Here is a 26,387-nt window from a genome sequence, read left to right as displayed (position 1 = left end):
GGAGGGAGTACTTAATTGAAAGGTGGTATTCAGTGGCTATCAATAGATCTACCTAAAGCAAATTGGCCGAAGCTTAATCAGATGCAAAGTAGGTTAAAATTATAAAACTTATTGTACAATAATCTATTTCATATTAGTACTATGTATCAAACTTAAAATTCGAAAATATTTAGCTCTTTGATTATTAGTCCTTAGAAAGTTACAACTACGGACAATAGTCTACAACGGTTAGAGAAAAAAACAGCCTTGCAAAAGAGTAATTTAGTGTAGATTAGCTGGTCAAGAATATCATTTATGAGTATCAAAAAACGATGCTATAGGGCTGAATTAAATATTGTAAGATTAGTTGGATTTAGATCTACAATGACTAAATTATTACATATTGTGTGAATGATGGGAGAATTAATTAATAAAACAAAGAGTAGCTAATATTTGCTATATATACACATGCATCGGCAGCAACCAAATCACCAATTCACCAAACCATGGCTTCCCTCCAATCCTCATTCACGGCGCGCCCCACCATCCCCACCACCCGCATTCCGCCATCCCAGCTCGCCGCCACCAAACGCTCTGTCGTCTCATGCAGCGGTGGCGGCGTTGACCGGAGGAACATGCTCCTCGGCCTCGGCGGCCTGTACGGCGCCACCAGCCTCGTCCCCGGCCAGAAGGCCGAGGCGAGCCCCATCCTCCCTCCCGACCTCAGCACGTGCGACCCGAAAGGCGCGTGGACTACCAAGGGCACTGAGGTAGTCGTTCTGGACGTCAACTGCTGCCCGCCCTACACCGACGTCCAGACCGACTACAAGCTCCCCAGGGTCACCAAGCCCCGGGTCAGGCCGGCCGCGCACCGGATCAACAAGGAGTACTTGGCCAAGTACGAGCTCGCCATCAAGAGGATGAGGGACCTCGACGTGACCGATCCGGACGACCCCCGGGGCTTCACCCAGCAAGCCAACATCCACTGCGCTTACTGCAACGGCCCCTACGACCAGATCGGCTTCCCCGGCCTCGATCTCCAGGTACCATAAGCCCCTAGTAAACTTAATTTTAGTATTTTTAAACTATAGCCTTTACTAATTTTATTTTCAGCGTCCGCCCATGTGACCAGGTCTAAACTTATTTTTTTCTTTAACAAAATTTTCAAATTTATCCTAAATTTATACTAATTTCATTTTCTGCGTCCGCCCCTGTGACCAGGTGCACAACTCGTGGATATTCTTCGCCTTCCACAGGTGGTACCTCTACTTCTACGAGAGGATCATGGGCGAACTCATCGGGGACCCCACCTTCGCCCTGCCCTACTGGAACTGGGACAACCCCAGGGGAATGCAGATTCCCCCGGCTTTCGACAACGAAAAATCTCCACTTTATGACATCAACCGCGACCCGACGCATCGGCCCCCGGCCCTGGTCACGCTGACCATGACCAACCCGCCCGTGACCGACCCTGTCCAGATCATCGCCAACAACCTGACGCAGATGTACAAGGAGATGATCGGCGACGTGGAGTCCGCCATCGACTTCATGGGCGACCCCTACAGCGCCGGGGACGCCCCCCCGGCCCGCGCCAGCGGGGGATCGTCCGAGGGCGGGTCCCACGCCGGCGTCCACGTCTGGACCGGAAACCCCAACAACAGCAACCGCGAGGACATGGGGAACTTCTACTCGGCCGGGCGGGACCCGATCTTCTACTCCCACCACGCCAACGTCGACAGAATGTGGACTATCTGGAAAGACATCCCGGCGAACTACTCCAAGGACATCAACGAGGCCGATTTCAAGGACGCGGCCTTCATGTTCTACGACGAGAAGAAGAACCTGGTCCGCGTCAAGGTGGCCGACTGCCTGGACTACAGGAAAATGGGGTACAAGTATGAGCACAGCGACACTCCATGGATGGCCTACCGGCCGGCCCAGAGGGCCGTCCCGGTGGACATCAAGAAGCTGAGCAAGAATGCGAAGAGGCCAGACAGACTCTTCCCTCTCAGGCTGAACAAGACTGTGAGGATTCTGGTGCCTAAGCCGACCAAGGGCGCGGCCGATGAAGTGCTTGTGCTTGAGAAGATTGTCGCGGACAGCACCAAGCTCATCCGGTTTGATGTGTTCGTCAACGATGAGGACGACAAGCCGCAGGAGCTTGATAGAGCTGAGTATTTGGGAGGATTCACTCAAGTGCCGCACAGGGCGAGGGCGCAGGAGAGCGCGAGCGATCTCAGGTTGAACTTGAAGGAGCTCTACGAGAATATTAACATTGGCGATGATGATTCCATCGTCGTCACCATTGTACCGCACATTAACGGGGACGAAGTCACCATTGGTGGCATCAAGATCATCCCACGCGTTGCGGCTTGATTCGTCGATTTCTCCTTTGGAGTTCGTTGCTCTGTTTTCGAGTTGTTTGAATAAGACTTGTGTGTTTCAATAAAAATGTTTCCAATTTCGTGATCCTTTGTATCTTCTTCGAGATATGAAATGGATTAATGAAACATTTCTTTTAATCATAATGCCAAGTATTCTTGTTTCTTCTCATTTCTTGTTAATTCCTTAGTTTGTAGTAGCAACTTTCTTTTACACAGAGACTATAAACAAAGAAATTGGGAATTCAAGTCACATGTGTGATGATAAAAAAGATGCATTCCAATTCCAAAATAATGTATTGGGTGGAGTACTATTTTACTCTCTAAACACTTTTTAACCAAAAAGAGCTTTAGTAATAATGATCAACGACTTTATTGTATTTTAGGTAATATTTTAGGGTTGAATGATTGAAATACTTATTTAATTTAGCTAAAATCTTTGAGTGGTTTAATGACATGACCGTGAGGTGGAGCTAGAACGTTAAACATGTTTCGAAAAAAATATTGAAATGTCCCGACCACCTTTCGGTAAAGACGTAAAGTTCCTCCATCATGTGATTTATTTATTTAACTTGCAATACTAGATTTATAGTACATTAACTTGAAATATATTTAGCCATTTACAACTTGTGATAAAAATCCTTGAAAACACATGTATACGATCCCAAATTGATAATTGTCCACATAGAATAAATTGCAACTTTATGCTACATTGATCAAAGTGAATAATATTAATGGAATTGAAATGCATCTAATATGTAAACTAGGAGTACCAAACAATTAATGTTATAAGAAGCGCAAATATTTGCGTTGAAAATTTAGAAAAATTACATGCAAAGAAAACATTCTTAATCAAGGACAAATATATTACTCCTAACTTATATCTTAATGTTATACTACTATTTTTTAGATGCTTTAATTTACGTCCCTTAATTCGAAGCTTAGGCGATTATTTAGAAAAACACTTAATTCTTGGGGATATATAGTTTAATAATTTCAATATTTCAGAGTCTACTGAATAGATTTGTTTAGACTTTTGACACCAAATCATCTTCCCTTTCCATTTTTTTGATTTTTGAGAGCAAACCAAAAATAGTTAAACGGTTAGATATAAGCAATGGAGAAAAAAATAATGGGACATTCAAATATCATATTAATTCAAAGTATCATACTCCACAAAATGGAGTATAAATACAGTTGGATAAAACAAATGTTTCCACAGAAACTGGAAACATTTTTTATTGGAAACAAATAGCAAAAGGCTTATTCAGCCACGGAAAAACAATGTTGAGATGGAAATGATGAGTTAAGCAACGCGAGGGACGATCTTGACACTACCAATGGTGACAGCCGAGCCGTTGATGATGGGAACAATGGTGACGACAACGGACTTATCATCGGCGATGTTGATGTTCTCGTAGAGCTCCCTCAAGTTCAAGCGGAGGTTGCCGGTGCTCTGCTTGGCCTTCACCCTGTGCGGCAGCTGCGTGAACGACCCGGCATACTCGGCCCTGTCGACCTCCCCGGGCTTGTCGTCCTCGTCGTTGATGAACACATCAAACTTGACCAACTTGGAGTTGTTGGTGACGATGTTCTCGATGACCAGCGTCTCGTCTGCCTTGCCCGTGGCCGGCTTGGGCACGATAACCCTAACAGTGCTGTTGAGAGTGAGAGGGAAGAGCTTCTTCACCGTCTGCGCCTTTTTGGAGAGGCTCTGGACGTCGGCCGGGACCAACTTCTGCTGTGGGCGGTAGTTCATCCATGGGGTGTTGCTGGCTTCGTACTCGTATCCCATTTTCTTGTGGTCCAGGGCGTCGGCCACGGTGACGCGGACGAGGTTCTTGTTCTCGTCGTAGAACATGAAGGCAGATTTCAGGAAATCCGGATCCGTTATTTCCTTGGGGTAGCCCGCTGGGATGTCCTTCCAGAGAGCCCACATTCTGTCGACGTTGGCGTGGTGGCAGTAGAAGAGCGGGTCCCGGCCCGCGGAGTAGAAGTTGCCCATATCCTCGCTGTACTCGTTGTTGGGGTCTCCAACCCACACGTGGATGGCGGTGTGGGAGCCTCGCTCAGAGGTTCCCCCGAGGGGGAAGCCGTGTGGGGCTTCCCCGTCTCTGTAGGCCTGCCCCATGAAGTCGATGGCGGAGGCGGGGGTGCCTATCATTTCATTGTACATGAGGGTGAGGTTGTTGTTGACGATCTGGATGGGGTCGGTGACAGTGCTGCCCAGGGTGAGGTTGACCACGGGGCTGGGGCCGCCGGGGATGTGATTCTGGTCGCGGTTCGCGTCGTAGGCAGGGGTGCCCGGGACGGAGAACATCTCGGGCATGAACATGCCGCGAGGGTTGTCCCAGTTCCAGTAGGGAATGGCGAAGGTGGGGTCGTCGATGAGGCTTCCGAGGATCCTCTCGAAGAAGTAGAGATACCTGTTAGCAATTAATCAAACATAAACAAAATTAATTTAATAATATTTCCGTTGTAAAGAGAGAACTGAAATCACTGTATAAGTCTGTCAGTCAGTCAGTACCATCTGTGGAAGGGGAAGAAGAGCCAGGAGTTGTGGACTTGGAGATCGATGCCAGGGTGGTCGGGCTGGTCGTAGGGGCCGTTGCAGTAGGCGCAGTGGATGTTGGCTTGCTGGGTGAAGCCGCGGGGGTCGTCCGGGTCGGTGATGTCGAGCTCCCTCATCCTCTTAATGGCTAGCTGGTACTTGGCAATGTATTCGGGCTTCAGGGTCCCGCGGTTGGCCGCTGGCCTCACCCGGGGCGTGGTGAACGAGGGGAGCTTGTAGTCGGACTGGACGTCGGTGAAGGGCGGGCAGCAGTCGACGTCGAGGCTAACTGTCTGCCCGTCCTTAGTGGTGGTGGCGCCGGTGGCATCGCACTGGCTTAGGTCGGGAGGCAGGATGGGGTCCGCATTGGCTTTGCGGCCCGAGATGAGGTTGCTAGCGCCGTAGAGGCCGCCGAGACCTAGCAGCATGTTGCGGCGGTCAACACCGCCGCCGCCGCTGCTGCTGTTGCAGGAGACGCGGAAGCGGTGGCTCCGCCTTGCATTGGGGGTGGAGAGGAGGGAGGGCTTGGAGAGGGAGGAATTGCGGGGGGTGGGAGTGGTGGCGAGCACCGTGAAGGAAGATTGAAGAGAAGCCATGGTTTGGTGGTTTCTATTGCTGGGGATGCATGGCTTTATATAGGGACTGCTTCTATGCATGCATGTTTTTTTAATAATTTAATTTCTACTAATTGCTTGATTTGAACTTTTGAACTAGTTCTAGATAATTAATTATACGTATATATGATGGATGTAGCAACGAAATAAATAACTACATAAACCATGTGCCTTTTGTCAACCTAACCAGTGCCCTGTGGCTTGTATAGCTTATCTTATTATTTTACTAAATAAACCAGTTCTTAGAAGTCATTATTAATACTAGTACAACTAAGATTTGAATTTTTTGTTCATTGCAAAAGGTCCACACGTGATTTTTTTTTTCTGAAGAACTAAAAGTGTAATTATTATGAAAATAATACTTCCTCCGTCCATAAACAATAGATCACAATTTCCATTTTTGGCCGTCCACAAAAAATTGATCACAGTTATTTATGGTAAGTTTTCAACAAAGAATAACCCTACACATCATTCTACTAACACTACTTCTCTCTTATTTTTTCTTTTCTCTCTTACTTTTTTCCTTTCTCTCCTACGTTAACAATTCTACATTAAAACTCGTGCCATACACAAAGTGATCTATTATTTATGGACGGAGAGAATATAAATGTAAAGTAAGTTGTTAACTTATTTATTACTATTTCATAATTACATCAATATTGTGCCTTTAAATCCAATATACAACATAAAATTGGAAATTTGTAAGGAGTTATAGGAGCATCCACAATGGCGGCTAGCACACCGGCTAGCCGATTCGCGTAGCTAGCCGGTCGGCTAGCCGAACCATTGGAATTGACCAGCGCCTTTTCGGCGAGAAAATAGGCGAGCGCACGCTGATTTGCGAGCGCTGGCCGCCATTGCAGGCTCGCGATCGGCCAGAACAATTTTTTATTTTTTATTTTTTGAATTTTTTTGAAACACTACATATACGCGATTTTTAGAGAGAGGCGGGGCTCGTGTGTAGAAGCCCCATTTTTTTTAATTATGTACCTTTTTTTATTTAAATGAAATGAATGAATTTTCCCGTATATGTCTCGTAAATTTAATTCCGTAATTTATCGTAAATTTAATTCCGTAAATGTAGTTGTTTTTGAATTATTTTTATTGTGGCTAGCCTATTTGATTAAAATGATGATGTGGCAGGTGAATTTTTAGTGTTGATGACGTGGCAAAGAGAGAGAGTGGCTAGCCCTAAGCCATTATGGATGCTCTAACTACTAGTATTTCAAAATATTTTGTCTTATTAGCAGATAAATAGTATATTATATATATGTGGGGTCCTATTAGGTTATTACTATGATAAATTGCTATAATAACTATGGCAACATCTATAATATAAACGTTAACACGAAGTCATTTATATGTCAAGTAATTATTGTTGACATATAAAAAGTCAACAAAATTTAGTTGCCATACAAATGATCATTTCGTATTTTGACATTTATAACATAGGTTTTGACATTTATAATTTAGGTTGTTGACATAGCTAGTAATTAGCAAATACATAAACAACTGATCAGATCCCTGTGTCGTGTCGAGAGTATTAGATTATTAAAATATCTTACAAATGACTAAAATGAGTATAGGTAAAGTACATAAAGTGTAAAGCATAAAAACTATGTCCTCTCATTGCTCGTGATTCATGAATTTGTGAATTTGGTCGTCATTAATCGTGAGTATATATATGATGTAAAATCCCGAACAAATGGAAAATGTGACAGATTCACTGATTATGCCTCAAACTCGCGAATTAATCACTATTTGTGAATTTAAGAGATTAACTAGTGAGGTGTTTAACCCGTACAAAATGTCAAAATTAACTTTAATTTAGTAGTATAATGTAAATTAGCTAATTTTGTCTATAGCCCCATTTATTTGATTGACTTACCTATCATTCTTTCTTTCCTTCGGAATTATAATTATTTGCCCATTCTACATAAATTAATGTAAAAGTTAAATGAAATACTCGAAAGTTTTTAACTGCGGACTCATCTAAGTATAGAATTATAATGCCTCTTCTTTGATGTCAAATCTTTTTCTAGAAGATCGTCCTTGATATCAAATCTTTAATAATACAATTATATAGTGGTTTTATCCAATCTAAACCTATTCCTATTAATAAATCAATCGATCAACCTTGTTTGACGAGTAATTCATTTATGACAACATGTGAACCTCTCCCACCGGTGAAATAAAAAATATTACATGGAGTACCAAATTTGAAATCTTTATTTGATGAGGGTGTTAATGGAATTTATGAAATTAAACTACACCATCTCACGATTCTCACCTACCAAAGAAAAATAAATACTCTGTTTATCAAAATAGTTTTATTTATACACAAATTTAAATACATAATGGTAAAACCTGAGATAGAAAGAGAAAAAAATGGAGTACTAATTTTTTTTGTAAATTAAGAGAAATGATATTAATTCCAAAATAAAAAAATAAGATTATTTTTGTGAGAATATAATAAATAAAAATATGGAAATGCTTATTTTGTGACTCTTTTAACCTTGTTATTCTTTTTTTAATTATAATTATACGGAGTATGTTTTATTCATTCTATTCTGTATCACAATTTGTATGATAATTTTTACTATTCGATTATTCAAAAGTTGAACAATCTGTGTGACCACGTGAACGAATCCTACAGAATCAAGGGATATATTGAAGCCCGTAAACATAATTATTTAAATAATACATGTCTCATAACACGTCCTCGAATTTCCATTATTTATTGACAATTGTTACTCTCGCTCAGTTCCTGAAAAGTAGTACTCCATGAATGATTTTATTTTTAATCCGTCTCTAAAAATTATGAAGTTTATAATTTTGGAAATTTTTCTTTTTCGAATGAGGTGGGATCCATTTTTAATTAACAACACTTTAAGAAGTTTTTCTTTCTATCTATCTCTTACTTTTTCAACTATGCATTCAAACTCGTACCGAATCAAATGTTCATGCTCTTTGAGGACGGAAGGGATATATTTTATCCTTGTGTATTGATGCACGTATTATCCTAAAATTGTTATTTAACACAAAAGGGTAAAAGTTTTAAGATAAAGTCAATTAAGAAATTTGACTATATTTTGAAAATATACTAAAAATGAATAAATAACTAATTTTATGCGACAAAGCGATTTACAGAAAACAAAATCAAATACTATAGGCAGCTTTAATTACTGTGTGTTTTGCTCTGTAATGAATCAAAATATTTCAATTTGTGTATTTTTTCACACTTCTAAAATTGCTTTGGTCAGCGGAAAATTATTTGGACACTCTGGCAAGAAAAAACATGTACTCTATTAATTTTGGCATACATTAATAACTCATCTAATAATTCGATGGTTTAGTGAATATTAAAATAAAAATGATGCGTTTTCAAAATAATTAATTAATAATTTTTCGATTACTTATGTTTGCATATTCATCCACGATCTTGGCCCTAAAAGTCTAACCGAAGTTTACTAGCAATAAATGAATTAGACCCAAACGTATTAAACATGTGCACAATGCTTAATTTAATATTGAAAGTAAAAGAGGAAATCTACTACACATAGATGTGAATATCTTCACCAGCTCACATATCGTTTATTAAATAGATTATTTTCTTAGGGGCTCATTGATTGATGAACGTGTTTACATTATTTTATTGATGACCATAATTGTAGGAGGAGACCGATAGTATGGCTTAAAAAATTATTAGTATTTATATATTTTAAAACTGAAAATACACTTAGTTCTGAACATTAATTACCGATTCGTTCTCGTTATAATAATTATGATTATACATGTACGAAGCTCAGTAATTACTGAATGCTCGGAATCGCAAAATACATAAATTAAATGCTTGATTTTCACAATCATTTAATTAGTGCCTCAAACTAATCACTTTTAATATATTTATTGGTAAGAGTGTAAGACTAGCTCTTTTAAATGAATCATCACGAATTCACGATTATTCACTGATATTTCATATAACAAAAAGTTGTTAGTGATATAATTTAAAATTTTAAATAAGAATACACATCATTTGAAATATTATTTCGATTACAATTTTTTCTACATTGATTTGAAAATATATTATAAAATAATAATTATAAATATAATTAGTATTATAAATGTATACTGATGCATGTTCAGATATTACATCCTTAATTAATCAGGCAGATCTGAGAAAATCGGCACCTAATTTTAAATTTGGATGCATGATATGTAATTATTTATGCCAGACTAGATACCAGAACTTATATAATTAATTAATAATTGTATATAAGTATTAATTAATCATCATTAATTGTTAACTGACCAGTAGCTCCAAGCCTGATTTAATTGAATATTTAAATCTCACCAATCTCACCTAGACAACTACCTCTAACATATAATATATTATTAATTTTAATTCCCCATTCGTGTTTAACGTGGTTTACTGTATTTTAGTTGACTAATTATGTAATTTGACAAAGTATACAGAATTGTTTTTTAGTATAGAAAGTAATAGGCATTAGCGATTTTATAAAAGAAAAAGCAGAGTACTTATAAATGTCATTTATCAAAATAGAAAAGCAACCCTTATTTAATTATAAGAACATTTTAACAAGTAGTTGTGTCAATCTTTTAAAAACAAAAAAAATGAGATGCAATTTCCTGCGTTGAAATTTTTTAAAAAATAACAATAATTTAAGATTAAAAAAAAAGCATTCTTCAATTAAGAATAAATTTACTTAATTTTTTTGCCTTTCTAAGGACTTTTTTATTTGCGTTCTCTTAATTTTAGTTTGAACATCAATAATAAAGACCGTTTTATTAAAAGGTGGTGTTATATTTAAAAATACAAATTAACATCTTTAATTGTATTAAAAAAAATATTATTTTTTAACACTTTTTTTTTGGGTAGTGACGTCTTTATTCGTGTTAAACTTTGTTTATTTCATTGGACCAAAACCATTACTACCACGAGTCCACGACCTAAGAAACATGATGACTGTATATGCCTATAAAACAATGTGCTACGCTTAGTAGTAATTGCTCCATGTGCTCTGCTCGATCTCGAGAAATACTAGTCATATAGTTAAATTTTTATATTAAATTTACAGTAATACTATTAAACAATAATATAGTACTCCCTACATTTCGTAGTTGTGGAAGTGTATTTTTTTATCACACAATTTAAAAGAAATGTGTAAATTAAATTAAGTAAAGAAGAATATATTAGAAAATGAAAAAAAAGTAGAGAGACTAAGCACAAATAAAATAATAAAGAGTAAAATGGAGTAAATGATAAAAAATGTATTTTGACTTTTACTAAAAAGAGAAATTACTCCACTAATATGAAATGTATCAAAATGACAATGATTCCACTAATACGGAATGAAAGGAGTAGTATATGATTCTATAAATGCAAATAAAATGAAAATTATTTTTTACTTTGATTACCTTTTGGGTTATTTGTATGTGAATATATGAACTTTCAATATTTTCTGTTTTTTTCCTAAATTTTTATTTTTGAATCTAAATACATGAACTTTCAGCTTTTCTGATTTTTTTCCAAAAATATTTTTTAAAAATTTAAGCTGATGTGTACGTCGGATGTGCTAATGTGGCAAAAGGCGACAAGTATTGAAGCTGAAAAATACACGAACTTTCGTTATTTCTAAAATTTCCCCTGAACATTGAGATTTTCTAGAATTTTGCAATAACTTTGTAAATTTATGTTTTTTCCCACAGTATATTTTTTCTAAGTTATTTAATGCCAACACTTTTTAAATATATGTGTGAATATTAATATATATATAAACTGTATGGAGAGTGATTTTTTTTAAGATAATACCCCATATCAATAACATTTTTAAAATCACATCATTTAAATAAAAAAAATATATAATCAAAATAATATATGAGTGAATGTAAATTTTACATAATCATTTAAATAATGAAAATAAAGCATTAGTATATAAAAATGAGAACAAACATCATTCTAATCAAATGCAATTTGAAATGAAAATATCACAAATATCTAAATTCACAACTTATATTAAATTTTTAAAGATATTAGACAGTTAAATATAATTAAAAAGTGTATCGAACAACTAAGTTTACAATTTAGAAAAAAAGGTAAAATTATTAGTATTATTTTGATTGAAATGGTTAGTTAAGAATTTTTTTTATAGAAAATCTCCTTTTTCCTGCATTTAAATTAGAAAAAGAAAAATTTTAGAAAAACAAATCAGAAAATGTCGAAAGTTAGTATATTTATAGGCTAATAACATGTTATATTGATTTGCTACCTTTTGCATCATAGATAGCACTCCCTCCGTCCACGAATAAGAGTCCCTATTCATTTTCGGCACGAGTTTTAAGAAATGTTAAGAAAAGTGAGTGAAAAAAAGTCAGTGGAAAATGAGCCTCACTTGTTTATATTAGTTTTAAATGATATGTGAGTAGAATGAGTTGATGAAATGTGTGATCTTTTACCATTTATATTAATTAAGGAACTGGGACTCTTATTCGCGGATGGACCAAAATAGTAAAACGTAGGGCTGAAAATTTAATCCGCGGGATTCGGGTATTCCCGACCCAGCCCCAATACCCGACGAGTTTTGAGTACCCGAAACCCAAAATTATGGGTTCGGGTACGGGTTTGGGTAGTTAATGTTAGGATTCTTCGGGTTTAGGGTACCCGAAACCCGTATTAGGGTACCCGACTAATACCCGATTAAACCCGATTAATTATGTATTTGTGATAAATATTTTGGGTTAAAAAGTTCTTAGTTTACTATTTGGATTATGTTTGGTTGCTTTGACATTATTTAGATTATATGTTTGGTTGCTTTGACATTTCATTGTTCTATTATTTCGACTTTAATACTTCTTTACATTCGTGTTCGGTTCATGTTGCATTATTTATTTTCTTACTTGTTATCTTTTGAAAATATATAGTTTATTAGTTATGCTTTCTCTATTTTATTTACATGTTCAGTTAATATCTTAAAAAAAATAATCTCTTTTATGTTTCAATTTATATCAAAAAAAATTATTTTAAAATTAAGTATTGTCTATTTGTCTAATGTCTATTTTATATAGGAGTAGAATTATAGTCAATAAATAGTACTCCGTATTGTGTTATTTTAATAATTTCTATTCTCATCACAATTTAATTTATATAAAAGAATAAATTTCAAATATAATAATTCCGGGTTTATGGGTACCCGATTAGTTGGGTTCGGGTACCCGCATCGGGTATTAGGATACCCGAATTCACATACAGGTCGGGTATTGGGTATGATATTTTGAGATTTCGGGTTCGGGTACCCAAATTTTCGGGTTTGGGTACCCACGGATACCCGAATTTACACCCCTAGTAAAACGAGACTCCTATTCGCGGACGGAGGGAGTAATATCTAAAGTGTATTCCATATCAGTTTTAATATCCTAAGTGGGGAATAATAAATTAAAAAATACAAAGTTCATGTATTTACATTCAAAAAGTAAAGTGCAAAAAAAGCAGAAAATATAAAAAATTCATGTATTTACAAACAAATAATCCTTTCTTTTTTTTAATAAGGTCTTTTTTTATAAATTCTTTAGAAATTAACAGACAACGATTTGAAGTTCATATGTCATGTGATGATTCACATAACACACCAAATTTGATGATAAACCTAATGATAAAAAGTCAATTTTGTCTCATCGCTTGGATGTGTTATCTGTAAATGTCCAACGTTTAGATGTTTACATTATTTAGTGCCCATCGTTTTATTTTTGCAAACAAAATGTCTTGTATCAATGTGACATTCGAAACTAAAAGTTAATTATCCAAAATTACACTTTCTTTGATTGTTCATTAGATGTGTAATTTTAGTTATCATATCGATATTCAGCTTGACGGATTTTTTTTGTATGACATTTTATGTACAACGATGAATACTTGTTGTTGGATATTTTGGATAAATACTTTAGATGAATAGATAAAATCAACCACTTAACGTAAATAAATCAGTGCATGTAACATAGTATTGTGGTATCACATCAGAGTTGGTGTGCAGACATGCAACATGAATTTTCTGATATTGAATGGATGAGGATCCTCTGCTGTGCACTTGGGGATCCTATGCGCACAAGTGCACAACAGCCCTATTGTTACATACAAAAGAATAAACTAATAAAATAAATCAAACAAATATATATTCCCTCCGTCCTATAGTAGATGTCACACTTACCTTTTTAGTTTGTTCCATAAAAGATGTCACATTTCTTTTTATGGAAAAAACTCCCTCTCACATTAATATAAATATACTATATTCTCTCTCCATCTATCTAACACACAAAATAACATTTCATAAAATTCTGTGTCATTCCCTAAGTGTGTCACTCTATTATGGAACGGAGGGAATTATTTAATTATATTGTGAGGAGCAGCAGAGGTTGCTGTGCACATGTGCACAGCACTGGATCACACCCCGATATTGAATTTGGGCCTCGTGACATTATGGAATCAATTTGAAAAATAATTTGTCAAAAATATTAAAAACTGAAAACATTTACAAAAAGGCTTGTTATTCGATGCTGTTTTCTAAAGAGTGGGCCTTCAGAAAATTTTTATCAACTGGAGTGGGCTAAAAAGGCCCAAAAAATGAGCTAATAGGGCCCAATAATATGGGCCAACAATATTTTAACAGGACCAACAAAAAAGCCGAAAGGGCTTGCAATTGATAAATGGCATCATTTCAATGGTGTAACTTGTAAGGATTAAAAATTGCTTTTTTAATATCATTTGAAGTTATGTATTCAATCCAGTCCAGTCAGTTACATTTAAATTTATAAAATCATCCAAGTTCTCAAGTTCATGGTTTGGAAGTTTGTATATATTTGGGCTCCAAGTTTCCATCTAGGGATGTCAATTCAACCCGAAACCCGTAGGTCGGCCCGAACAATCCGGTAATATGAGTGGGTTAGGGCTGTAATTTTATTTTACCTGAATACAAAACGGGCTAAACGGGTTGGCGGGTTAAACGGGTTGGCCCGAATGGGTTGCGGGTCGGCCCGATGGGTTGTGAGTTTAATTATAAAATACTATTAAGTTTAAGGGATTTTTTTTATATTTTTGAATCCTCAATCTTCATTCTACACAATCATTAGTCTTTCAATCTTCATTCTACACTTTTCCATTCGATACCACAATATCAGCTTTCAAGTTCCATCTCAACTCATTATTGGACCGTTCCATCATCTGCCACTAGTGTCTTACCACCACCAAAGCCAATCAAGACAAAATTAAGAACTAACCCATCAAAATCTTAATATATTCATCATTTTAATAATGATTCATGTAAGATATGATTTTTAATTTTCATAAAGAATTAGTTACGAACAATGCCATAATAATGACACGAACATAAGCTTTAATTTATATTGTAGTTGACCGAGATGAAAGGCTTCATTTAAAGTACTTATTGAAGAAAACTACGAAAATTTGAAAATTTTATATGATTCTAAACTAAAAAGAAAAAAATATCTAAAATTTAAAATCATTTTATAGAAGAAAATTTTGATACAAGAGATTATTTTCGAAAGCTTTTAGGTCCGAATAGCCCGATGGGTTAGCCCAAAACCCAATGGATTAGGGTTAGAGTTGAAAATTTATGATCCGAAAAATCCATAACCCGAATGGCCCGTACCCAAATAGCCCGGCGATCCGAGTGGGCTCGCCCGAACCCGAACGGGTTAGCCCGATTGACATCCCTATTTCCATCAATCTAAATTCGTCAAAGTAAACGAAACATTTTTTAATAGCAATTCAACGAAAATCCGATTGAAAATTTGTTATCAACATTTGCACTTTATTTTAATGGGGTTTCTATACATATCTCAATAGTCATTCACGCAATCGCGTCCAAGCCTTTAAATATATCCCAACAAAATTAAGTGAGGAATTTCCAAAGTCAATGTCAACCTATATCGATGTAGTACTAATCCTAGCTTGTTTAGTAACAATAGTTTATAAAATAATTCCTTAATTAGTGGACCAATTATGCGAACAATGTTATATAAGGAGATGTTGGCAAAATATAAGATACTAATATATCAACATGGAAACAGTGGTAGTAGTTGTGTTGGTGTTGATCTTTGCACCAATTATTATATATATAGTCGTGTGTTTTGTACGAAGCAATTGGCAGGAGAAGGAGCGGCCCGCGGCCGTGACCGAGCCTCGTGTGCCTCCTCCTCGGCCGGTGTACCTCGACGTGAAGAGAGGCGATGATAAGGCGGCAGGCAAGGATGGTGGCATGGTTGTTCTTGGAGTAGGCGCGGCTGTTGCTGCCACGGTCACCACAACAGCTGTTGTCACTGGCGGAGGAGGCTGCGGTGGCTCCGGAGATAGTGGTGGTGATGGTGGGGGTGGTTGTGGAGGCTGCGGCGGCGGCTGTGATTGAAACAAAATAAATGTTCTTTAAAAATGGGTGACATGGATGGCTTTTACCAAATATTTTGTATTTTATTTTTAATTATTGGAATATTTGTATCAGTGAATGGGAAATTCTGTTGTTGCTGAACGCATGTATTGTATACACCATCATATCAAACGAGTTGTACTCCCTCCGTTCCATAGTAATGGAGACATTTCTTTTCTGTACGGAGATTAAGAAAAATTGTGTTAGGTGAGTTAAGTAAAAGAAGAATAAAGTGGAAAATGAAAAAGGTAGAGAGATGAAGAGAGTAAAAAGTAAGAGAGAGTAAAGTAGGTGTGGAAAAATGTGTTGCCTTTTACTAAAAAGAGAAATGACTCTATTACTATGGAACGTACCAAAATGGCAAAATAACTCTATTACTATAGAACAGAGAGTATTAAAGATTGCACTGGTCAAATTTTTTCCAACCATTTAATTCAAAGATATCTTCAGTCCAAACCAAACAGAGGGGATCAACTGTTCTCATCTCATTAAATGTAATTTAAAAGAAGAGTAGATAGCCATTTAAATCATCAAGTTTGGTCAAAATCTGGTTTATCCCACAAAGTTTAAAATCCGCTATTTAAATCACAAAGTTTCAATTTTTCTAGTTTATCTCATGGGTCATATTTAAGTTGGAATATTTGCATCTCTACGTTGAAATTCATCTTGAAATCTCAATCCAACTTTAAATCAAGCTCTTTGTGGTTACACTTGGATTATACACACATCTTTTTCGTGATTTAAATCTCAATCCACGTAAACAAAGATTCCACCTAAAATTCTGATTCATGGGATAATAAAAAAAAATTAAAACTTCGTGATTTAATTAGTGGATTTCAAACTTCGTGGATACACCAGATTTTGACCAAACTTGATAATTTAAATGACTATTTCCCCTTAAAAGAATTGCATGTCTCAAAGTCTTTATTTCAAAACGAAAGCCACAAGAGTTGTAGTAATATTAGTAATAGTAATTATAAATAGTACTCTCTCTTATAATAGAAAATTTTCTTTTAGCCATGCAATTTTTAAAATTTATGTCAAGTTAGGAGAAAATAAAGATAAATTAAAAAAATGAAAGATAGTAGTGATAATTGATAAAACAGGCTTGAAATCACAGGACATTTATTTTCTCTGATTTTGATTATGTTGGAGGGTGAGTGCTTCTAGTTTTTTCACTTTCAGTTGATAGTGTTGCTGTATAAGTAGTTTTCATGTTTACAAGTTCATTTCTATAAAAAAGTTTTGTTAGCATGTAAGTTTATTTGTTGAGATTGTGCAGCTCATTTTACAAGAACATGGTCAAGATTGCAAAATGTGTGACTTATAATAAGGTGACTAGCATATTGAGGAATGTTTTGGATTTTTTTTACTTTATTGTCATTAGTATGCATTTCTTACATCTGAACATGCTATAGAAAGTGATTCTAAATATCAGGGAATGATGCATCATGTGAATAATACAAGAAATTTAGGATGAATATCCATCACGGCTTATCTGCCTTGCTAACTCACCAAGGGTTGGAGTAGAAAAAAGGTCTAGATATTATAGGATGTCATTTATTGTTCTCTGTTGAATCGCGTTGATACAATATTGTATACTCCATTCTAATTTATTTCATAATTCTATCTGACATGTTTTGTTTCAGGATCCTTACTTCCGAATGACACGAGATGTCGCTCCTCGATTAGGTTATCACAGGCCAGCTCTGATTGAATCATCATTTTTTCCTGCTCTTCAGGTTTCCTATCTATTTTGGTACAAGTAAACCGGAGAACTGTTCGGTTATCTTTTGTTATAAGTGATTCAGTAAATTGCTGCTAGAATTAGTATGGAATGCATCTTCTTTTCCCAACATGTTTCCTGTAATATATTTGCAGGGAGAAACAGGGAAAATGTCTGCCAGTGATCCAAATTCTGCTATCTATGTGACTGATTCTGCTAAGGACATAAAGAACAAGGTTTGGCTTCAAAAGCTCTTACCATCCTTCTTCCATCTTAAGTGGGGTCTTGCAGATGAATTCTCCACTGTTTTCTTCATTGTTTTCATATTTATGTTCTATCAATACAGATAAACAGATATGCTTTCTCTGGTGGGCAAGATTCTGTAGAGAATCACCGAAAATTTGGGGCAAATCTTGAGGTATTCGATATCTTGTCTTTCCACTTCCACCTTTGGAGTCCAACATTCAAAATACAGTTGGGTTGTCTGCACAAAATGTTTGAACTGTGAATCTGGCAATATTTTAAGCTAACTAGTTATTACTACATTACATTGAATTTAATCATCACATGTTGAGTGCAATACCATGAGATAGTGGTTATTTGACATTGAATAACATTTGAACTCAATGCCAAAATATTCTTATGGCCAATGAGGTAATCAGTTATAACTTGAGCTTTTGATAAGATGCAACATGTTCAATTGTGCATAAAATTTGTTTAGAAGTGACAAGTGCTAAAGATGGACTTGCCATCCTAAGTAGTAAAAGCTTTTATGAGAGTGGATATATGGTGATGCTGCTCTCGGTTGATCCAATCCTACACCATAAATAGTGTACAGACATATATGAATTTGAAAACAAAGGTTGTTTGTGATTATTACACCGGTAACTTGATACTATTAGAGCGCTCTAGTTGATATATTTTCTGCTCTTTCATATACCGTTACTGGTTCTGCAATCATATCTTTCCTTCCTTGGATACTTTCACGTAGATATACCCTTTAAATACCTTGGCTTTTTCTTGGAGGACGATAATGAACTTGAGCACATCCGAACAGAAGGTATTGTTGTCTAACCATTTATCCTGATATTTAAATGAAAATATCTTCCTACTTCTTAATTTGTCTAATGTTAATTTCATGATTAAACAGGAATATGGTTCAGGCCGTATGCTTACTGGAGAAGTTAAGAAACGCCTCACTGAAGTTTTAACGGAGCTAGTTGAAAGACACCACAGGGCCAGAGCTGCTGTGACTAACGACGTATAGTCTATATCTTTGTTTTACAACCGTTAGAATCGCCATGTACTAGCTAAAGCGATACCGATATATCTGTCCTTTGGAGATCTTATTACCTCAACTTTGTGTTTGGTGCAGATGGTCGATGCATTCATGGCAGTCCGTCCACTTCCCAACATGTTTAACTAAACTTTTAGAATTTTCTTTACCATCATTGGAACACACTTTAATTTTCTTTAGTAAATCGCTTTCAGTGTTAGGCTGTATGAACACACTTTAATTTTGTTCAACTAAACCATAGGAACACTTTAGTATATAAATTTTGGTCTGTGGGATTCCCCTGATATATAAGCATCTTAAATTGGGCACCTGACAAATGTTTGGTGTCAAAGGTACAAAATCCAACTCTTTTCTTCTTGACCTGACATTTTGTAATCCAACAAGAATATAGACAATAATCACTCCAACTTTACTACTACATAAAGTTTCATCCACTTTCTTTCACATGTGCATTTTTCTATACAAAAGAAAATGCTCAAAGCTCTATTGGCGAAGAGTAGGTTAGCATAACAGATTCTGCGGTAACAATGATAGTAGGAATATTATGCAGAAGAAGTAGACTTACTATTCATTTAAAAAATTAGAAGTGGCTAATTTGTGAAATAAAATTGATAAATGTTAATTTATATAATCAAAAGTGCGTATACGACCATCGTTTAGGATAAACAAAAGCGTATAGAATACCATTTTTTAGATTCAAAAATAAAAGTTCGGGGGAAAAAACAGAAAATCTTGAAAGTTCATGTATTTACAGGCAAATAACCCTACATATAAAACAATGTTAGGAAGTAATTGGCTCTAGAGGTGCCCACGGTTCAGGAACCAACGGTTACGGTTCGGAACCGCCGGTTCTGGTTTTAGAAATTGTTGAACCGGAACCGAACCGCGAGAATGTTTCGCGGTTACGGTTCCGGTTCCAAAACCGCCGGTTTCGGTTTTGGTTTCAAACCGGCGGTTTTTCACGGTTCCAAACCGCCGGCTTTTTGCGGTTCCTGCTTGAATTCACGGTTTTCCGGTGATTTTTCACGGTTCTGGTTTGAAACCGCCCGGAACCGGCGGTTCCGGCATGGTTTCGGTTTGAAAATTTTTGAAACTGAACCGAACCACGGTTCAAAAGTTGACGGTTTCGGTTCGGATAAATTCTCACGGTTTCAGTTCAGAACCGTAACCGACGATTACGGTTTCGGTTTTAACCGCCGGTTCGGTAAACCTTGGGCAGATCTAATTGGCTCAAAGCTTTTAGCCTAACTTTTAAAAATATTAGGAGGATTTGGCCTAAAATAAATCAAAAAAAGCAAAAAGAAGAATTGCTCAAATAATGATAGATTGTTATACCCTACGTAATATTTTCAAAAAAGATAACGTAACCATAACCATTCATGAACACAAAAGTTGGTGTCACCTCACATATAAAAGTAGAAAATAAATTCATTATGATTCTTGCTTATCTAATTATGTCATGATGTCATCCATCTATTTTCCCAATTTCGGTTTTCTACTTTATTTTAATGGGAGAAGTTCATTTGGTCACTTAACTTTGCAGCTATTTAGTGAAACACAATCTTGAAGATATTGCTTGATTGTACATTGTATGCATTATTATTTTCCTACCTTGTTTAGACCATACATGAACCAATTTTTCTAGGTGCATGTCCTTTGATAGTCACTTTGTGGTAGACAGAGACATTTTATCTAAATTTTATAGCCTTTGTTAGTGCGAGTGGCCCCTGTTTTGTCAACACTCGAATTTAATTTCTAGCTAATTTGTGGGTAGATATTTGATATTGAAAAAGATGACCATGTGCCACACATCACAACTCTTGGTATATTTTGTCTATAAAAAGGGTTGTGTTTGCCTAATTGCCTTAAGCCCTTTTGAGTTTACATTATTATTTCCATACCAAGAATTATCTTTCTCTTAGAAATTTCTTTTCACATTGTCTTGAGTACCATGGCCTCTATAGTAGGTGAGAATTGGGGACACGTGGATGGCCAAGATCGGCCGGAAAACTCTGAGTTGTCGGCGCAAAATTATAACCTTCTCATGTCACTACTCGATGAAACGCAGATCGACGAGTGTGATGATGAGAGGCTAACAAAAGTGATACAATCTTTACAAGATGAGCTTGATTGTGTAGATCATTTTGCATGGGAGGGTGATGTAGTGGATTGCGAATCGTCGATCGATGATGAATCGTACGGTCAAGGATTTCCCTCGATGGCAGCCGTTGATCGTCTTGATTCGATGGATATGGAGATGGTGCCTACTTCATCTAGGGGTGGTGATCACATGGGTGGATGGTGCATGGATCACCATGGACAAGGGGTGATTGATGGTGATGGTGGTGTGAATGATGATCAACTTGGTTTCATCAAGAATAACAACTCTTCTCTTCTTCTTGAAGTTGAGCAAGATTTTTGGTATGGGCACTTTGAGTATGATCATTAAATTTCTCAAGTTGTTATGAGAACTGGCCTCAATTGTTGTGTATAAAATGTGGTAGAAGTTAATAACAATTATTATTATTATTATTATTATTATTATTATTATTATTATTATTATTATTATTATTATTATTATTATTATTATTATTATTATTATTATTATTATTATTATTATTGTTCCTTCTCTAATATATATGCATATATTTATGGGAGTATTTATTGACACTTGAATGATGAGTAAAAAATTAGTAATCGGGACATATTGTCATATAAATCTAATCAATTATACAGAAAAGAGACAAAAAATATAATTTTGATGAGTTAGAATAAATTTAATGTTTGTCGTTAATCATGACTTTCAGTATATTAAAACAAGAGGAATGATATGCTAGATACTTATGTGAGCATCATTTTTGTCAAAGAATTGCTTCACGGAGAAATTAGATAATTCGTATCTAAAATTATTGATAGTATAGGCTTGTAATACGTGTTTTTTTTGGACTAGTGAAAGGTGTTTATTCAATTCATTGTTGATCGTTTAAATTCATATCAAGTAGCTTTATTCATTCATAATTGATAGTTTAAGATCGTATTAAAAAACTATTTCATTCTTCATTGATAGTTTTGGTTTATATTAAGAAGTTTCTTCATTTTTCATTGATAATTTTAGTTGGTATTAAGAAACTTCTTCATTTTTAGTGATAGTTTTGAGTCGTATAAACAAATTGTTTCGTTAATTAGATATCTTTGAATTTTATATCGAGTATTGTTGCAGTGCTTAAAAAACTGTGGGGCTTTTCTGAATGTATTGATAAATTAGGAGACTTGATTTCAATATCTGTAAGTTCATATGGAGTAGTATTGATTTATCATTTACGGTTGAATTTAATAAAAATCCGTATTGCCATTTTAGCAGGCCACCCACGGCCCACTGAGGCCCAATTTAAAGCCATTTTCCCGATCTTTTATAAAGTACGGAGTAATATTAATTATTATCAAATTTAGGGAGTAGTAATATTAATTCATTTATTAGATATTATTAAAATAAACATGGTTGTATTTTTTCATTCCACTGTTAATGTTTTTACGAGAGTGATTACAAGATCATAATTATTGATTATTTTATTTTATTATTTATATTTTAATTATTGTTATTCCCACATATTCATTTTATTTTTGCAAAATTATATTATTATTAATATCAAATATTTAACTCACGACTTGGAAAAAGAAAGCACATATAAAGTTCGTGCATTGCACACAAGCTGTCACACTAGAAGTTTCTTATATTAAAATGATGTATTGTATTTGGTAATATTACTAAGAAAACTATTAAACTAATTGTATTTTATTTTATTTTTTTGAATATTACTAGTTACATTTAGTTTTATTTCTAAAATCTTATTGCAACTATCGTTATTGTTGGCAATTGAAACTAAAAATATGGAGTAACATATAACTGTCCCACATCAGTGTCAAGAAAAAACTAAAACTAGTATATAAGTCTCATGAGCTCTCCTCCTATCACCAATTGGTTTTAGGATGAAATCCATAGATTTCTATCATGGTATTTGAGCGACTCGCCGACTGTGAGTCAAATTTAACTTATCCAGCAGTATATTTGGGCCGAAATAAAAAAAAATGACTGACCCAGCAGTATATCTGGACTTAAAAATTTGGGCCAAGTGGTCCAACCGATCGAAAAAAAAATTGGGCCGATTGTCCAATCAATTAGAAAAAAATCCAACCCCTCCAAGGTTCACCTTAAAGGTTTAAGGGAGAGTAGTATTAGCAATTGAAACTAAAAATATAACATATAACTATCCCACATCAATGTCAAGAAAAAACTGAAACTAGTATATAAGTCTCATGGACTTTATCCTATCACCGGTTGATTTTAAGAATAGAATCCATGAATTTCTATCGGTTATCATTATTAAATTTATATGTAAGCGTATTCCATGTACCACTATGAGTTAGCGCATGCTCTGTACATATAGATGAGATTGATTTGCCTCATTATTTGTGAACATTTATCATGATCCATGTCCCATGACCATAAATAAACATGCTAACCTTTAATATAATATACTATATAGAAATAATTATTTTTGGATGTCGACAATGGCCAGATCCTGCTCACCTGGAAATTCGATCATCTCAATTTGTGTAAACAAAAATTAATGGTCAACCATACCTAGCTTTGACTCAGTGGGCTGCTGAAGCCGTACAAGATGCGTATAATTTAATAATAATATTAAATTATAGTACGAACTCATTATTATTTTAGTAATTTATACACGTCTGATCCAATCCTAACAATTGATGTGTGTAATGTGTTTCACTTTTCCTGAAACCCATCGAATAAATTGAGGTTCTTCACGACTTTATTGCAATAATTAATGCTTAAGACCTAAAAGAAACCTATGCCTTTAACCTAAAAGAAAGCATCGATTCGACCGGCACAAATGTGGCATCAAAGAAAAAAAAGGTGAAAATTTTGTTTCAATATACTTCCTCCGTCCCGTCCCAAATTTATAGTCACATTTAGTTATGGCACAGATTTTAAGGAATTGGTGGAATGTGTAATTAATGAAATGAGATGATGAAGTGTGTAATAAATGAAGTGAGTTGGTTGAAGGTGAGTCCTTTTTTGACTTTTTGGTTTTTTATTTTTATTTTGATTTATTTTAATGTAGATAATAGCATTTGGGTGTAATTTTAATGAATAATGAGGTAAAATTTTATGTTCAAATATGGAAATTTTAAATGTGACTATAAATGTGGGACGAACTTTTATGGCAAAATGTGACTATAAATCTGGGACGAGGGGAGTATTTAATTTTTTAAATTTACCGTGTCAAAATAATTAACTTTTTTTTTTCATTTTTTCAGCATTACTTTTTATTAATTCCATAGAGTTGAATGGTTCAATTTTAAAAAAAATACTTAGACTATAAATTAATTTATTAAACTCTAACAAATTAAATAAATTTGAGAGCATTCTGTGAGAAAAGTTTAGTAAAGAATCAATAGTTTGACTGATAACGGTACAGTTTTGCACGTTTAAGAGATCATATACATGGAAGCAATCACTTTATATTAATTAAGTTAATAAATTAAAAAAATGTAACGCCAATTCTGGCTTGATTAACTATGTCAATCACTAATTAAATTTATAAAAATTGTACCGACGTAGTGGTGTCTGGCTGTGATGGGCATCATGCTGGCATATTTCTTGACAAATGTGATAATTCAATACTACTTTAATAAATAAATTACTAATCATACAATATAGTACTAGCCCACTTGATTAATTATTTTAACTTTATTATCATACAAGTACATGAGTGGTAGGATATCACCTGGATTAGCTGTCCACATGCCCAATGCTTCCACTCCAAATAATTAAAATTCTTCACCTTTTTTCATGAAACAAATGCACATGTTTTTTTGGGTATAAATATGTGACTCCACATTGAGACTCAACACAACAATTCATAGCACATCTCTACTCTCTCTAATTTCACTCTCTCTTTCTCTCTCTATCTCAAAAATGGCATCAATTGAAAGCAAGTATGATGAATTGAGCGTCGATGAATTCTCAAACATCGACACCTCACTTGTCATGTCTCTACTCCAAGAGGAAGATATGATTGGGTCTTTTGAACCCGAGCTTGTGGATCAGTGCTTGTCGTCGTCAGAAACTTCTGTCTCTGGCGACAACGAGTATGGTTTTTGTGACGAGATGTCTCACCCTGACTTTGAGTGGGTGGATATGGAGATGGCCTATTCGTGCCCTAGCGATGAGATCACGGGGTACAATTTCATCGGTCGTTTCACAGCGGAGTACGAAGGCTTGGAGGATTATTCACGAGTTTGGTATGATAATATGCCAATGGCAATGGAGGAGGAGGATGATTATATTGGTTTGTGGCAATAGTTAGGTTTCATTACTTATATATTGTAATGGTCTTGAACAATTTTTAATTTGAGATTGTTGATCTATTTAATTGTTCAACTATATTTGTAGTTTGTTCATCATATCTTACTAGCTAGCTAGCCAAGTGATGCGGCTTAATTTTATCGTGATTAAAACGAAATATATTGAGCTCAAGATGATTAAACGTTAGGCAATGATAAATCATTAATTTGTTTGGGGTTAATTGCAATTTTAATCACAACCTTTTTGCATTATTTCCAAATAAAAATTATATTCAACTTCTAAAACGTCGCAATCTTTCAATTTGTACCAATTGCCCCTCCTAATGTTTACACATATTTTCAAGGTGAGATTTAGACATGTACCGGATTTGATAGTTGAAATTGATTGGAGATTTTCGAATTCTAGTATGAATAATCCCATGATATTATCGATTTTGTCAATTTACACCCGAAATTACAAATGAGTTGGATGTACATGGAAATCGATCTCGATTCCATTAGTAGGGACGAATTTGCTACAAATTTAAATGTTGCGCCAATTTTTTTGCATTAAATTTAATTTAATGAATGGTGATTTTTTTGTGACCTACTAATTATCGATTTTGTCAATTTACATCCGAAATTACAAATTTTTGATGACCCTAATACAATCTCACTAACTTGCGGCTCAATTACTCAATTATAGACACCCAATATTAATGAAATTGTCGTTACTAGAGATCAATCTAAACAAATTTTTTTTTTTTGTATTAAATTTGATTTAATGAAAGATGATTTTTTTGTAATTTGTTTTGCAATTACCCTTTTTGTTTGCTCTTCCAATTCAGATTCGTGTTTCGACTATATATCTCATCTACTAATTCGGTGTATTCATCACAAACTTAGGCATTAATTAACATCTATTTCGTGCGGCATATTTATATTATACCTAACTTTTTTAATTCCACCCCAACTTGACGTGACCAATTTATTCTAAATTACTGAAAATGTCGATG

At 35.1% G+C, this 26,387-nt stretch overlaps 3 protein-coding genes across 4 annotated transcripts; 2 read left to right on the top strand and 1 right to left on the bottom strand.

The window, feature by feature from the left end:
• Window positions 1-468: 468 nt before the first annotated feature.
• Window positions 469-2,532, top strand: LOC125208008 (polyphenol oxidase I, chloroplastic-like). The gene is made up of 2 exons (XM_048107548.2): window positions 469-1,022; window positions 1,201-2,532. Exons 1-2 carry the CDS (start codon window positions 486-488, stop codon window positions 2,353-2,355), a joined length of 1,692 nt encoding a protein of 563 aa, XP_047963505.1. The 5' UTR covers window positions 469-485; the 3' UTR covers window positions 2,356-2,532.
• A 958-nt stretch (window positions 2,533-3,490) lies between these two features.
• On the bottom strand, window positions 3,491-5,507 carry LOC125203810 (polyphenol oxidase I, chloroplastic-like). Its single transcript, XM_048102267.2, has 2 exons — window positions 4,888-5,507; window positions 3,491-4,786 (listed from the first exon to the last, which is right to left on the bottom strand). Exons 1-2 carry the CDS (start codon window positions 5,505-5,507, stop codon window positions 3,667-3,669), a joined length of 1,740 nt encoding a protein of 579 aa, XP_047958224.1. The 3' UTR covers window positions 3,491-3,666.
• Window positions 5,508-17,223: 11,716 nt separating this feature from the next.
• LOC125203875 (tryptophan--tRNA ligase, cytoplasmic-like) lies at window positions 17,224-19,288 on the top strand. Of its 2 annotated transcripts, none has more exons than XM_048102380.2 (7): window positions 17,224-17,313; window positions 17,629-17,721; window positions 17,861-17,941; window positions 18,052-18,123; window positions 18,697-18,765; window positions 18,856-18,966; window positions 19,081-19,288. In XM_048102380.2, exons 1-7 carry the CDS (start codon window positions 17,278-17,280, stop codon window positions 19,129-19,131), a joined length of 513 nt encoding a protein of 170 aa, XP_047958337.2. In that variant the 5' UTR covers window positions 17,224-17,277; the 3' UTR covers window positions 19,132-19,288. The 2 variants fall into 2 exon arrangements, with proteins under 2 accessions (XP_047958337.2, XP_088916126.1); XM_089060000.1 differs by lacking the exon at window positions 17,224-17,313 and adding an exon at window positions 17,419-17,516.
• Window positions 19,289-26,387: the final 7,099 nt, after the last annotated feature.

The sequence above is a fragment of the Salvia hispanica genome, chromosome 6 (genome assembly GCF_029641045.1).
Source record: "Salvia hispanica isolate PSC_SH4W2 chromosome 6, Shi_PSC_v1, whole genome shotgun sequence".
Classification (NCBI taxonomy): Eukaryota; Viridiplantae; Streptophyta; class Magnoliopsida; order Lamiales; family Lamiaceae; genus Salvia; species Salvia hispanica.
The sequence above is the reverse complement of the archived record's forward strand: the minus strand, read 5'-3'. Positions and strand labels throughout refer to the sequence as shown.